The following is a 16,332-nucleotide window of genomic DNA, read 5'->3' as shown; positions in this document are numbered from 1 at the left end:
AGCAATGCAAATGCACAACAGTTGCTGTCAGGGCCGAAGAATTCTCTGGGCAGCCATTCTGTGGCACATCACCCATGGACTAGAGAATTTCTGCCGCTTTAGCATGCAGACGTGTTACGCTGAATGCGCGAGTTACCGTGTTGTTTTTTTTTTTTTGTTCGTTTGTTTTTTCGTTTGCTCCGTCGTCTTTGCTGTCGACTGCATCGCGCTCCGAATGGTAGAACGACGCGAGACAGTCCACAATGCACGACGAAGCTGGCCGCGGCGAGGGCAGGCCGAGCGCGCGCAGGACGGCGCGGCCGGCTGCGGCTACCGCGCCTCAACGGGCAGCGCCACATTTTCCCTGGTGTCATCAGTGCGCGAGGGAGTCACGAGCGGCCGAAGAAATGCGCCGCGGTACTCACACCTCCCCATTCTAGCCACCTTACAAAAGCGCAAAAAAGTTGGCGCAGCTTGCACTAGTGCTGCAAGGTTGGAGAAATAGCGGAGCTGGGGGTCGACCTCGCTTGTTTCGCCCTTGTATCCGCTGTCAGGGCTGGGTATCGACCAGGACGCCTTGTAAAATCGAGCTAAACTTGGCCTCACTCCTCAGCATTTACCCTAGCCCACAAGAACATGGTGAAATCTAACAACACTTAGTTAGCCTAGAAAAACTTAGCAACATCGGAAGAAGCTATAGATGGACCCTCAGCTGTGCTGCTGTTTTTTTTTTTTTTTTTTTGCAACTGAACACGTACAGAGGGCAACACACTTGTCTATAACACAGGTTTTGTACTTATAGCCAATTGCCTCGGCCAAAAAGCATTTGAAGAAAACTATTGTGTCATTCTGAAGTCTTAACCATATATTTTGACCTCAGCGTTTTTTGTGACAAGTTTGAGTCCGCAGTTTTGAGAGGTAACTCGTTGAAGGTGAGCTCAGTGTTATAGACAAAGGTGTTGTGCACTGTACCTATTTCGCACCCTTCAAAAAAGCAAGGGTATTCCAGTCGGTCAGCACCTTTTCGCCACACAAATATAGTTTTTTTTTTAATTTTAGAGGTTCAAATTGACGCTGGGAGGGCGCTGCGGTCGCCGAGGAATGCGAACGGGTTCACGTCGGCTCTGCAATTAATGTCCAATTATCCAGTGAACTCTCCTCCTCACGCTAAAAAATGACTCCAGGCTGTCCATTGAGGTGTCCCACCTGCGGAGGCTGGTCTGGTTCCACATGGACCTGCCCATCGACCTGTGCTCCTACCCGCACACGGAGATCCTGCCATCGTCACCGCCGCACTCGGGCCCCGTGTTTGGTCCCGGCGACGAGTGCATCACCATCAGGACTGAGAAGTTGCGTCGGATAACAGCCCGTGTCGCTCCGGGTCCACAATACGTCACACGGATGGTTGACGAACTCGACGCGTTCATCAACAAGCGGTGACTTCGTGAACAAGAGGGGACTTCGTCGACAAGAGGGGACAAGACCGCAGCCGTGGACCAACGGGTAGGGCGCCCGTCTCGGTTTCGGGAGGTGGTTGGTTCGAATCCCACCGCCGGACGCCCACTGGTATGAGAAATCGGGTACAAACGTCCCCCCGGCCAGGCGCCCGGCTCTTCCAGGGGGTGAACGTTTGGAAGAAGCTCCGCTAACCCCAGCTGAAGCCCGAAAATGCTACTCGATTTCGAACAGAAGTGCCACTGTCCTCAGGACGTGGCGTGGGGCACATTCAAAAACCGTTCACCACCAGGCTGGCGAACTCGGGGCGGCCGCCGCCGTACCCGAGTCGCCGCTTCACAGTTAACAAAGATAAATAACAAGGCGTGGCTGTTACACCGTGGCAGGGGGTGTCGGTTTGTGTCACTTCCGAAGCTTCTTTTGTTGGACTAGGAGCATTGACCATCTGCTCCGGGGGGAGTAGTAACAGTTGGCGTACACTCACCCTGCCCGCAGCCGCCTCCATGTGGTGTCCCACGGGCAACGTCGGCACTCACGAGTGCGACGGCTAAAGGGGTGCGTGGCAACCGGCCTAAGCGGCCGTGTGGTGGAAACAAGGGTTCCAATGTGTCAGGAGCGCCGGGCCAACTCAGCTCGACGTCCAACCACTACACACCCGGGGTGCGGTAATCCCGGACTTGACACCCACTTCGGCCTAGCCGGGGTGGCCACGGACTCGACCTACCCACCCAGCGGCTCATGCACAAACTGCGTCATAGCGGACCTCTGCCCCATCCGGGACCCCGGTGACCAATCGGCCGGAGGTCTCCGTTCGGGGGAATGTCCCCCTGAACCAGTTGCCCGTCTATATGACAGAGTTCGCGAGTGGTTTTACTCGGCGCTGAACACTACCCTGAACACTGAACAATATGTAAATTTACCGGTACTTTTTCGTGTTTGTTTTAGTTATTCGCGTAATTTGTTTGACCATTTCTGTTATTTGATTGTCAAATCTTCTGAGCTCGGCTGCCAACAGTTCAAGCTAGAGACTATTCTAGGACAAGGACCCCTACAATCGACTTCGCAGAAGGCAACAAAAGCCCTTCAACAAAAAGCGGTGAACGTCGCCTGCCATCTCTTTTATCCCCTGAACAACCCTTCCCCAGTGCCGAGTAGCAATCCGGGCTCTAAGCCTGGATAACCTTTCGGCCTTTCCTTTCGCTTTTCTCCTCCTCCTGCTATTTTATTACTTTTACAGCGAAGCTGTTTTGGTTCCGCTTTCCCAATAAAGCGTGCGCGGAAAAATTGAAGAAGAAAGTCAATTTTTCGCCTCCAGAGATAGCTGGTATTTTCTGTTGCCTTTTTGAATTTCCAGGACTTACACTTTAGTCGGTGTTTTTGCCGTCCAGACACGTGCACTTTGAAGGGCTTCGGTGCGACGTTTTGGTCGGCGGTATGGCGGTATCCTTCCTGTCTAAACAAGTCGCAACCATCAACAGCCATCTATATATGCGTGCACGGAGGGCTCGCACTCAGTCTGTATACACCCTCACCTATTCAGAATATGCTGATATAATGGTTACAGAAAACCACTGTAACTCTTGTTAAATCAAGACTAAACTATCCAAGCAGCCATTATAAGGCAATTAGCCGCTGAGAGGACAAACTGTACTCCGAGTGTCATTTATTTTTATCATTGCGAAGTTCACAGTGTAATTTTAAATATTACCAACTGTGAATCTGTTCTTAATACACGTGCTTCTGATGGTGTGAAACAGCTATCCGGGTGTTTTTCCTCTACAGTAAAACTGGAGTCCTTCCAAGCTTCAGCCAGCTAATTAACTACAGAGTATGCTCAGTCGCCAATCACAAATAAACGTGCTTAGTTTCGTACACATGTTGGACTGCGCCCACCTTCGCTGGTCACCCTTCTTCTCGGAGTAGATTGAAGGACCTTGAAATTTTTATTCATTCACCGTCAGCTTCCCTATCATAAATTGCCTCTATTACCTCTAACTGCGTGACGTCATCGGAGCCGCAATAGAACTGAATGTTATATAGCTTCATATTATACACTGTATATTAGTATAGAACTCTATGACTATAGTCAATGGAGCTCTTCTATTTACAGTCTCCGACTCGACGCGGATAGTCCGCGGATAGTCCTCGAAGCCATAGGGATACATGGAAAATTTGAACGCCGGAATGCTTCTCGGGGAGTCCGTGGTATGTCCGAAACTGTAAATCGAAGGACCCACTGTTTCTCCCAAGCTTATCATGGAGGACATGCAGTTTCGCTTTCTTGCCCGCCACGGTGGCTCAATGCCTAAGGCGTTGTTCTGCTGAGCACAAGGTCGCGGGTTCGATTCCCGGCCGTGGCAGCGGCTTTTCTGATGGAGGCGAAAAGCAAAAACGCCCTTGCGTACGAGATTTCGGCGCACGTTAAAGACCCCCGGGTGGTCAAAATTAATCCGGAGCTCTCCACTGCAGCGCTTCTCACCGCCTGCGTTGTGTCGGTGCGTTAAACCGTATACAATCAAATTAAAAATCAGTTTAGCCTTCTTCCATTATGGCCAGCCAGCGAATGCTCCATTATAAGATTTTTTTTTTTTTGCACACATGCCGCTCGTGGTCTCATTACAGTAAAAGCTCGTTGTTCATTCGGATCTCTAGGGAGTAAACAAAAATGTTGGAATTATCCAAATGTCGAATTATCGAATGCACGGCAAAAAAGCGCCCATTTGCAATTATTTTATGCCTACGCCTGTCGACGTTCAAGCCGACACAAGAGAACCACAGCTCCTATGTTTCAGCAGCTTTCATACGGGTTGGAAGTGCCATGGGTTTAATTTTTTATCATAAAGAGTGCTGCCTCGTGAAGTAGATTACCAGTTATAGCTTTTTGGGATAAGTAGCCTACTGGGATCCTGTACGATGAGTAATGCACTCACAATGATCCGGAGGAGAGAGTTAAAGTAATAACAACACCGCTGTTACTACCTTCAATCCAGCATCAGCGTGTCCAACAAAGTTGTCCTAAACGGGATCCAACAAAGAAACGGGATCTGCATTGGCTCGTGCACAGCACCCATTCTCAGTGGTTTGTACTTACCTAAACTGGATACCCGCATAGTAAACTCCCTCGCAGGCACAAATATAAGAAAAGTATTCAGGTACGTCGATGATTACCTGTTCCACCCATAGTCCTCCGCTTGTGAGATCCAACCAGATGGTAAGGAAATTCTAGCTATGGTGAAGACAAAACTAGCACCCCTCGAAATTACGTTTCAGCTACCTGTCCAGAATAGAATCCGCTTCCTTGATATATGTTTTTCTTTTCGCGACAATCATATTTTCTCGAGCTGATTAAGACAGGCGGGTATAATAACCGTATATAGACTTAAGAAAACGTGAGACCCCATTAATGATAAATTTAAATTCTAGCTCAAGTAAGTACGCATTCTATGCCCAGAAAACTCGTTCCGTAGACAGCCAAAAAGGCTAATGCCGCTCATAACAAAATCAATGCATTGATACTTGTGAAAATCGGGGAACCCTACTGGGACGTCGACACAATCAAAATAACAAAAATAAAATAAAGGCCTAATGCTCACCACGCGAGATAGGACGGGACAGAAGAGACAGCTTTTATTGACGAAATATCTACACAAACCATGTGAGCTGCTACACCGGCCACGTAAATTAAGGCTGTCTTAGCCCTCTATGAATGTAATTAACATCTTTATCTTTGACGACTACTCTGATTGTTCTGAGGAATTCCACAGGAAAGAGGTAAAACCACGCGTACAAAACATAAGCGCGCGCACATATACTGTAATCCCTCATTATGACGAAATCGCTTAACTCGAAATATCGCTTTATTCGAAATTTCTTCTGGTCCCAACCCAAACGCATGCATTTTAGGCCGCATTACTCGAAGCGCACGAAGAGCTGGACCCGCTTAGAGTGAAGTGGCGAGCGGAGGCGGCGCCGAGCAGTGATGACCCAGCGGCGAGTCAGGCGGTGAATATGGCGAGTTGACAAGCTGGTGTTTCCCCGGCGATTTTCTCGAGCCCGTCATACTCCTTTTACGCCATCCGATTTAAGACAAATGGTCGATATGCGTGTTAGGGTGATTGAATTTTCTTCCTAGACATTGGTCCATGGCGTGGACGCGACGGTGCGCGAAGTGTCGTCGAGAGCGGGGTGCCCAAAAACTCGTTTTGCAAACTTCACGGCTGCACACCTCGGGAAAAAAATTGCCCAGTAATCATGCAGAGCCCCTAAAACCGGTCAGTTTTCATGATTGTGCTGTGTACTCACAATGAGCGGGTAAACGTTTTTTGAGCTCAACAAACACAACCTCAGATACCAGCTGCGGAATTTGCGGCGCTTTCCAGCGCGAAACTCTCGTAGCGTTCCTTGGCGCCCCCACCCCCCTGTAAAAGCGGCCACAGCCTTCTCCTCTTCCTTCGCTCTGCAGTCTGCGAGGCGTGCGGACGTCAGTCACTGCTTGGTCACATTAGAGAAGGGGTTGCTCGCGCCCAGCAAGAACATGAAACAGCCAAAGCTCACTGCCTTCCTTGCACCTGAATAAAGTTGTGCTTCAAAGAATACATTGTGCTTTGATTCCTCGCAGTTGTGGCGCAAATAAAGCTCAACGAGTTTAGTTTTCTCGAGTGGTCGCTTATATCAAAATACCGCTTATAACGAAATTTTTCGCCGTCGCGCTGTGTTCGTTATAACGAGGGATTACTGTGTATGCACACACAAAGTAATCAGGAACGCATAGTTATTGCTCACAAAATCAGCGACTTTTATTTACTTCTTTATTGTTTTACAATTCAATAAATTCCCTTGTGAAAGGGTATTTTTACATAACGGTGGTCACATGCGAAAACCTGCTCAAGTTACGCTAACAGCCTAATGCAGAATATTAACAAAAAATGGAGCAGCTTCGCACTGTAGTTGCGCGAAGAGTGGACAAACAGCGAAACTGGCGGCCCCACCCGACTTATTTTCGGTTCGGTTAAGTTTATCCGCCATTATGGTTGGAGGCTCGGCCAAGTTTTTTGCTTGGTTATGCTTTGAGACACGGTCAAGCTCTCTGCGTGGTGTCGTGGTTAGCCCCAACAGAGCAATGAACATTCGGTCATTATGTATGTACAATGCACGTGAGCTCGTAACTCCGGATCGGACGTTTCGCTGCTGCTTCACCGGCGCGATATTCGGGATTGTACCAAAGTCGTTTCCTCCGTTCTCGAGTAGCGGCGTAGCGGCTTTCGCGCCGCGCTTGCTCGTCTTTGGGAGTGGCGCTCTTCTTCTATTGCACCATCTCTCCCTTCATTACAGACCGGACTCTTGCATCGCACATGGATTTCCGAACTTGCCGCAGAAAGTTCTCCATGACTGGCAGGCTGGGGCAGAGCGTTCTACAAGGTCGAGCGGTGTCGGCACGCACGACGACGTCCTCGCTCGGCGAGGTTTTTCTGCGCAGGTTCGCGGCCCAACCACCAGCTTAAACATCATTCGCTGTTGTAAAACTCAAATGCCATTTGTCTAACGACAAATAAGGTTGAAACGCGAAGCTTTTGAGGCGTGCATTTTGATCGTTGGGGGTTTCAATTTTGATCGCTGGGGTTCAAACTCCTTTCACTTTACCCGCCACGATCATCATCGTCAAAAAGTTGGCTTTCCTGCAGTGCGTTCTCGCAAACGGTCTCCATCAGCCAGGCAAAGAAAGCTTCGCTTAAAAACTAAAGGATTTGTTTTTAAAAATGCAAATAAATGTAAAACCTATTGGCAAATTATATTGTTAATGCAATAATAGTTGGTAGTAAAATGACAGTATAAAGCAAAATATGAACCAAACCGTTCAATTTCAAACACGTGCAGTATGGACGAAAAAGAAAAAAAGATATACACAAGCAAGTTCAGTTATGGCACAGATAAAACTCAACTTTTCACTAAACGTTTTCTTAAAGAATACCAGAGGGTAAAGAAAAGGTTGCGTAAGATGTAAAAAATAAGTTGTTGAAATCGGTAAAGAAACGGACAGCATAAAAAAGACACATTGAGAAAGTAAAATATTTGCAGCGGCCGCACAGTTGTTAGTTATTTTGTTTAGATCTTTCTACTGTAAAAATATTAGAATTTTAAATGTTTAATATATCGCAAGCACTCTGCAAGGTCAACTAACATTTTCTTGTTTTGCAGTTTTGCCACAGCTGCACGCTTAGAATTATCTGGCAGCTTCCTACACGCTTTTGTTATAACGACGTCACGCTGTACTATAATTCCTTCACAACCTCAAATTTAACAGTAAAGCAGTATTTTTAACATGGCTCAACTGATCAAAAGCACGGTACATTTCTGCGCAACGCGCGTACTGCAATTATGTTTTAAGTTTGGGTCCATTCTTCGCGTAACCGCGCTTCTATGCCGTTGGTATCTGTCGTAGGGGATCCCACCACCACTTTCGCTCTACGAAGTTTTCTTTTTTTTTTACCTCAGCGGCGCCTACAAGCCGGCGCCTGCTTTCTCCCCACCCTTTGCTTTTTTTGTTTTCCTTTTCTCGTAGTCGGCGACACCGACGCATATTCGAAACAGCGCTTGTTCGCGCATACGGGCTGGCTGGCGCGCCGTGTATCCTCGCCTCCTCCCCCCCCCCCCCCCCAATACTCCTTTGCAATACTGTCCCCCCCGTCTAGACACACGGACGCCTTTGCCCGGGACTTTGTCGACGGTCGCCGAAGGCCTGCAGGTCAGCCCAGCCAGGCCTCTCAAGCTTGGACGTTCCCTGTCTTCCCTATAGGCGGCGTAAAAATCGACGCCCCACGTGACCAACCTAAAGCGCTGTTTTCGACCATCAAGCCCACCAGACGGCGCAGGCAAAATGTTACTTTTGGTATAGAATACAAAACATTCATTCCGTGACTCAAAGAGCCCACACAGTTCGCTTACAATGTGTTATTTAAAAATACTATTAACAAGTTCCGCATCAAACATCCGTTGAGCAAAAATGTACGCAACTTTTTACGAACAGCCGACTGGTGCACCACCTCGTTTCTGAATTCGCAACCACAAAGCCGCCAATTCAAATTGAAACCGCTGCAACGGCCGACCGTTTCAATGTGCGCGGAGCACCGGTTTCGTGACTGTTATTGCTGTTATGTGCTTTTGCGTCCATCAGTTGTTGAGAGGACTGGCAAAACACGGGAATTGAGTGCTTGTGGAATGACAAATGTGGGAAATTCCGCATCGGAAGGCAGCTGTCGAGGCCAGAATATTCGATTCTTCCAACAGAAGGTGAGTGTTATGCACTCCGCTAGAAAGACGGTGCAAAGGAAACCGTTGTCGCCGTCAATACTTCATTTGTGCCCTTCGTTCGAAATCTTAGCGCAAGTGAACGAGTTGTTATGGCAAAAAAAAAAATGTTGTCACGAAAGCGACGTACAATAGACCCTATGCGAAATGCGCCCCGCCATCTCACGTCGACTCCGGTAACTAGGTCCGCCATTTTGGTACGGTCGTTTGAAACCGAAACCAATTAGCAAAACATAGAAGGCGGGCATTGACCGCTCTTGGTGATGAACTACAATGCCGGAGCATCGCTTCGTGCCGCAGAGCACGCAATGCGGAAATACCGCTTCAAATGGAGAAAAGGTACGTGAATTTCCACGCTTTTGAATGAACTTTGTGACGCGAACTGTGCCGGCGCGAGCAACCTTTGTGACACGCTGGGCGCGGTGCGCTTGGAGCGAATATTTGTCGTTGGTTCGCTAAGCGCGGGGTTCCGTAATCGCTGTCCGGATGAAAAATACAGCTGCGTTGGAGCTCTGTGGTCCAGCCTTTGTATTCTAAATGAAGCCTGAGCGTGCGCCACCTATTCATGTGACTGACAGCGGCGCTCGACCGGGGAAAACAGTACCACACGTTGCCAAAATTAGGCTGTTTCTTTACTCGTACCTGTGGCTCTGCGCCCGCTTCATTTCATTGTTAAATGGTACCGCTTAGCCCCTACACGAGCCTTTATTTTACCTAGGGCTGTAAACAAACTTTTCTTGCCGCACTACGCCGTCACGGCGCGGTTGAAAATTTCCTCTGTGGCGGGCGCGCACGGTATGGGAGTGTGTTGTTGGTTTCTTCACGTTGCATTTAGCCGCGTGTCGTTGCAGAAGTAGCGAACACTGTTTTATGATGATCTAACGGTGGAAAATTCGAGCTTTTGCACTTGGTTCCCGATTTGCCGGGCTGAAAGGTTTGTTGTTACGTCAAGTTAACTTGGTGCCCATTGTCATTCCAGCAACGATGCATTTAGTGTCGAATATTTTGCGACTAAAATACACTCACTTCTCTAGTTGGTCACATGCTGCATGCATGCCTCCGACGTAATGATAGTGGCCATTGATGTAGGTAGCTGAGACAATTTTCAAGTTTTATTCAAAAAGAAAAAAGAAAACGGCCACAGTTGCATCAGGCCGCCGCGCATCAGCTTGAGTGCTTTTGCGTTTTTGTGGATATAACTGTGGATATAAATGGAACAAAAACTCGCACCTCCCCTCGCGGGAACCCCTGTGTAGGTGCGACGCATAGGCGGAGCGGCGAAGGGACCGCGTTTTATAGCGCGCATAACGTTGAGGGGACTGCGTAAGCCGGTCCCATTCGATGACGACGTTGGCGTACTTGTAAAGCGGCGTAGACTCTAGGTGTTTGAGCCAAGCGTGGATGTTGCTTCGCCGGAGAACGGCACACCGGTTATATGCGCAGCGCGCCCGAAGGAGAGGAAATCGCGGAAGAGAGGGTACTGCACATGCGCTGGCCCCAGCGCGTCTGCCGCGGCTATGACGCAATGTTCCGCGGCTATGACGCAACACAATCCAACACAATCCACTTTAATCCAATCCAATGCCCCTCGCGAGAGAGAGTTCGCTAACGGAGAGGAGAGGGGGTGAGCGGCGGAGAGCGCAGCTGGCGCGGCGAGGAGAATGGAGGAGGGGTGGACAATGCCGACGACAACGATGACGACGCCGGAGGGACAAGGCGAGTGAATCAGATGCTCTGCATCTAAAAAGAAGCATTCGCGCACCCCTGCATGTCGCGGTCCAGTAAACACGACGTTGCCCAGCCTCTGCGAGATGACCACGGCGAAATGTGGCATGAATGCTTGCTGGTAGCTCATAGGTGACCCTTCAGGTGCCATGCCAGTCCTTGTTTCTGTCACTGAGGGGAGGGGGGGGGAGGGAGGGGGGGGGAGGAGGAGCGGGAGGCCAGCACAACTGGGGCAAAAAACTCATTCCCAAGGCTCCCAAGTTTTCTCCCAAGCGCCTGCACGACACTTTGTTGCTGCTCGCATTGCTCTTAAAACCTTCGGCTTGCAAGAGGGTGAGTAGGTGCACAGCAGCCAGGATGTGACTCCATGCTCCACTGCAACCCGCCGGGCACTCGCACGATGCCTCCCCAATCGACCCACTGTCCGTCTCAAAGGTGAGGCACACAACATAGGGCCGGCCACTTTTCTTCTGGGAGCGAAAGCAGCTGCTGAGCACATGGATGAGGCCCAACCTGCAAGAACAGAGAGAGTATCAGTAAATAACACTCAGGGAAGAACAGGACTAGTCCGCTACAGTTTATGGTAAAGGGAAAGAGCAGAAAGAAGTGGCCGCAAGGAACAGACTCAAAATGACCAGATTTTGTGTCTTGCTTAACACTGCTGCAAGGGCAATAATCTACACCTCAAACAGCAATGATGTCAAAATTGTTTGTCAAGTTCGAGCGTGCAAGTATCTCTGCATGCTTTGTTAATGCATTTTTCAAGAGAAGGAAGTTTAACATTTATAAACCTCAGCGTGGGTAATGATGTACCCGCATAATCGTGTTCGTCATAACTTAAGCAAGCAATAATATGATTATCTGGAACTCACTTCCAGAATCCTTCGAGATAAACAGGTAAATATTCGGGCTATACCGATGACCCATCGAATTTAAAAAAATCTTCTAGTTCAGTGAGTTACAGCTAACGAGGTTTTACTGTATTATCTATTCGTACACACCAAAAACGTGCGCTTTAGAAACAAACACAACCACCCCACCTCCAAAAAAGGAGGAGAAAGACACACAAACAGATTTTTGCGCAGAGCATGCGCAATAAATAATTAACACACACACACAAAAAAGAAAATTCAAGGCGTATGTGCGCTTTTGTAGTTGACTTCGCCGCAAAGCACAATTGCTTTGCGGCAAACGCGCGGGCGGACGACCGTCACGGAAAACGGCCGCAACCTTTCCGTAAACATCTTCGCCAAAAATCATCCCGTAAATTCCATGTACAGCATTTGAAAATACCTAATCCACCCACTAGCGGTACGGTCTGGCGATTGCCGCTCTCCTATTTCAAGGTTACTGCAACAGGGTCGCCGCTACGCATTTGCGTGGTAAACAACGAGGAACAAAGTTCTCTACAAATGCTCATACCGGTTAACTCGCATCAAGTAAAAACAAAGAAGGATTTACTTACTGCGAGTCGCACGTGTTTGTCCGCACCGATGAAGGCGAGCAATGCGCCTCGGTGGCTAGGCGGCATGCCCTGCTCCGCTGCCGCTCGGATGGGTCTTCGGCGCGGCACCCCGAGTGGTATGAGTCTTCAGACACAGTCGGCAGCGCAGGCAAGTCCTTCGTCCACAATCCGCGGTCGAGAGCCGGAAAACACCGTCCAGTTTGAGCCATACCGCGTTACCGTCACCTACTCTTCCACAGTAAACAATACGAGACTTCCCGATGGGCGCCCGTACCAATATGGCCGACGGTCTCGTTTACATCAGTGTTGCTAGATCACCAAGCAATTTCGCATAGGGTCTATTGCAGCGATCGAAATGAAATGATGTCCTGGCCTCTGTAAACTTGCGGATGTCAATAAACGATTTGTTCTCACTTGCTGCTCACTGTGGTCTGTGCCAGTCGAGGCCATCTGGCCACCTGGCGTAACATCACTTCACTAGCGCGGCGCAAGTAAACACGCGACCAGCGTGCCAGCCAGGAGCCAGCAGGAGCAGCCACGGCCGGACTCGACGCCCCTTTCGCGCGCGGGAGGAGGAGAGTCGAGTCCGGCCGTGGAGCAGCGAGCCGGCGGCCGCCGTGCGAGGGCAGCCATGTTATTAAGGAGCTCAAGCGGCCTGTGCAAAAAGCATCCGCCATGTTTACAAAGCCGTGTTTACAGCGCCATCAAGCGGGCGTACTGGGTAGTTCACGACGCCGCCACTACGCTTTTTCTGGCACTACAGGCAAAGCTACACCTTTGCTTCTCTAAAATCCTCCCTGTTCTGTGGCCCAGCGCGCAGTCGTACACGATAAACTGTGCGCCCCCACCTCCCTCCATACACAAAGAGAAAGAGAATAACTTTAGGAGATGTTGGCGGCATTTGTTCGGAAGCCAACCTAAGTAGGAGAGCCCTCGTAAGCTACAACCAGGCGCCCGGACGGCGCGGCAATCTGTTGCGCGGCAGAAACGAGAAAGTGCAGGTCGCTACCGCCGCCGCCACATCGCCGCCTCCGCGATCGCCAACTGCGCTGCCCAGGGGGCGCTGCGCAAGCGGCTTCCGGGCAGTACTTCCGGGTAGTACAAAGCTGCGCGGGTCCCATAGGATCCCGTGTTGACTGGAGCAAAATGAGCTCGACGCTCCCGATTATTTTGCGACGTGGTCACCAGCTCATCCCCGACGCGTCAGATCTATTTCAGCGATAAACTTGGCATTAGGGGAAAAAGCTTTGCAGCGCTAAACACGTTTACAGCGCCGACGAAAGTGCCGGGACCGTGACGGCGTCTGCTACTCGCAGGTTCACCGATCGATGGTCGTACGAAGTGAAATTTAAAGTAAAATTTCTAGTTTAAACTAATACTCTAGGTGACAAAGACTTCTCAAAAACAGCCGATCAAAAAAGAAGAGTGACGCAATCGGCGATTATCGCGCTTTAAAAAGCCAGCGAGTCCGACGGACCGCAGGCTCGCCTGCTGCGGTGCGCCGCTCTTTTGCGTACCTGCACACTATGCGTGCGCTTTCATTAAACAGTGCTCGTTTGCGTCGCCGTTACGAATACATCGTGCAGCGTTAGCTGGCCGTTTTGTTGCGTGTCTCAGTGACAAAATGCCGCGACCGTCAGAAGCGTGAAATCTGTTCTCGATTCCGAAATCAGTGGCCGTAAAACAAAGTGGTCGGGCGAACTAAGAGGCCGCTCGCTTTCCTTGTTTGCTCTCACTTTACTTAATTACGCTCTTGCAGCCAGGCGGGTAAAGCTGGCTCAAAAATGTGTCTAAACACGGATGCCGCCATGATGCCACGCTGTAGTTGCCAGATGAGTAGTTGAAGATATGGCTAACAATTTTTCTTGAAAATGAGGCACAAATTTAGGGCCCTAAGCTAAAATTAAACAACTATTATGGCAATAACTGAGTTTCTTTACGAGTTTGTATGCTTTTTATTAGTTTTCTTGAAGTATTCATGCTTGACGAACAAAAATAAATGAAATTATAAGCAAAAAGAGGACGTCGGGCTGAGGCGCCAAATTCAGTTTCGGTATATTGTGAGGAGCGTCAATCGTGTGGGGCTAATTTACAAAGGTTCACTCTAACACGCCTTAGTGTCTGCTGTGTCACTTCGTTGCTTGCGAAGACAAGCTTGCGAAGACTGCCGACGATACGGAATAAAGCCGCCGCCGCCTATCTTCAAGGACACATCTACATATCCGTAGTGGCTGCTGCCGATTTGAACTCGCCGTCAGCCGGTCATACGTTATGCGCGAAACATGTCTGGGCAGATCGGCTCCTTTTAATCGTATATGATTCGTAATTTGAAAACAAACAAATGTACGAACCATTTTACCATGCCTAGCGTATAACTAGGCTCTTGTTTACGGGTGCTGTTATACTTTCACTGAACGGTGTTTTACTTGAGTCAGAGATAAAACAACCGCCAACTAATAATAATAATGGTAACTTTATTTGTACAGTAAGGTGGTTTTCTAGAGGAGGACAAGGCGAAGCCAAAAGGTAATCCCGAATGTAGGTGCAGAAATCTCCTGTATGGGTGTGTGCGATTGGTGCATGCTCCTTCGATCGCTGAAACACGCAATCTGAAATTTTCGAGAATATATTTGATGCTTTGCATGACACATATCTTAAATTCGGTGGATCAGCGACGTTGTTTAATTACGTATACTTGCACCTCTGCTCTCATATGGCCCATGTGTATACCTGCACAGAGGAGGTGGGGGGAGGAGTAAACTTCGTTCATGTGAGATGGGCACCTGTGTGGCAGGGCGTTAAGAAAAATTATTCTGTCCTTCCCTGGGTGCCTTCGCCAATGAAGGGAAACGGCCACTTCTGCTCACGCCCAATTATCAGGACCACCCTGCCTGCAGGCAATTTTGCCTAAAATGACTGCGTGTTCGGCCGGAAATCTGTCTGCCAACAGAAACCGCCTACGAAGCATGTTGAGGTAACACACATATGCGCTTTCTTGGGTCGCGATGGGACCGTCATGTATTTTGTGCAAGGCGAAGTCGACGAAGGATATACGTCTCCCTTGAAAAGTAAATTAATTTGAATGCACCTATAAATTGTTATTGCCGCTCATTAGTTCAATCACAGTGTTTAATTTTGAAAGAGCTGCCAAACATAACTATAGCAGGTGAATCAGACTGCCTAGCATGAGACTATCAATCGCTAATATAGAGTATTCAGACACTTAATGTGCATTGCATATGGCAGTCATTAAGAAAGCCGACAATAAATTGAACTCTCAATTTTATTATTTGCGACAGTTACATCTGCCTGTATTGGTTCAGCCAGGGCCACCTGGAGACGTTCTTCAGCTGTATACACTAGATAAAAGGAAGGTTTGCGATATGCGAATGCGATACACGATAGAACGAAGGAGTTTGATATGTGTAGCACAGCCTTCTCATTTATGCCAACATCAAACTGGTGGCCACAAAGGTGTCACACCAGACCTTGTAGAATTTGCATGCTTCCATTCCAGCGTGCTCACAGCAACAAGGAGTTTCATTACCGAAGCTGGGTTCCAGTAATGCTGTAGCTGATTATGAAAGTTCTGGCTAATGCTCATTCAGATTGTGGTGATCAGCATTCTTATTTTCATCAAAAATAATGGGCCATCGCAATGCCATCATCCCGTGTATCATAAGCAAAACTAAACATAGAAAAAGCAAGAGGGTCATATGTACAAGCAATTCTCATCCAACAAATTTTATTTCACCACCAGTAATACCACCAGACCTCTAGGGAAGTTTGTGATAGTAAGAGCAAGGCTAAGATGACCTAATGTGCGACTTCAAAGAAAGGAAGAAACAGTAGAAGAAAGCTAGGGAGGTTAGCCAAGGAAAGAAGAAGAAGAACTGTGCAGCTGGCTGTGCTACATGTGGAAATGGGAACAGGAAACTTGAAAGGAAAGGAAAGGACTGGCATAAAATAAAGGACAAAAAATTCGGGAGAAAAAAAAACATGGCGTGGAAATGGCCAGTACAAAGACAGCGCCACGGGCGAAAAAATGACAAAATGGGCAAACGAAGGATGCTGCATGCTGGTAACACCCCTACAGCACCTGTTACTGTTTTTCTCTCTTAATCACTGCAATCTGCTTCTTCAAGGCAAGAACTGATTTGGCTACTTCAGCTCCATCTTGTCTAAAACCACTGAAATATGTCTGATTTTCTGTGTACATGATGTAAATAGGGTACATAATTTCTAATTTTTAAAATTTCTCCTGAGGTGTCTGCTCCTTCGTGGAAGCTTTCGTGACTAACTGAATCGTAGAATTGCATTTGCTTTGTTCATTTTTTGCTCTTTTATGCTGCCTCTGCTTGTATTTGTTTATTTCGTTCTTCTCCTCTTCTCCAGTCTTTAGG

The 16,332-nt window shown here is 48.5% G+C and overlaps 1 protein-coding gene across 1 annotated transcript; it reads right to left on the bottom strand.

The window, feature by feature from the left end:
- Nucleotides 1–1,705: 1,705 nt before the first annotated feature.
- On the bottom strand, nt 1,706–12,198 carry LOC144175153 (uncharacterized). The gene is made up of 3 exons (XM_077704526.1): nt 11,930–12,198; nt 10,851–10,977; nt 1,706–1,768 (listed from the first exon to the last, which is right to left on the bottom strand). Exons 1-3 carry the CDS (start codon nt 12,136–12,138, stop codon nt 1,706–1,708), a joined length of 399 nt encoding a protein of 132 aa, XP_077560652.1. The 5' UTR covers nt 12,139–12,198.
- Between the last annotated feature and the right edge of the window lie 4,134 nt (nt 12,199–16,332).

This window comes from Haemaphysalis longicornis, unplaced genomic scaffold (assembly GCF_048455015.1).
Source record: "Haemaphysalis longicornis isolate Haplotype H1 unplaced genomic scaffold, Haemaphysalis longicornis Haplotype H1 scaffold_1, whole genome shotgun sequence".
In the NCBI taxonomy this organism is placed as follows: Eukaryota; Metazoa; Arthropoda; class Arachnida; order Ixodida; family Ixodidae; genus Haemaphysalis; species Haemaphysalis longicornis.
This window is presented reverse-complemented; position numbering and strand designations above follow the sequence as displayed.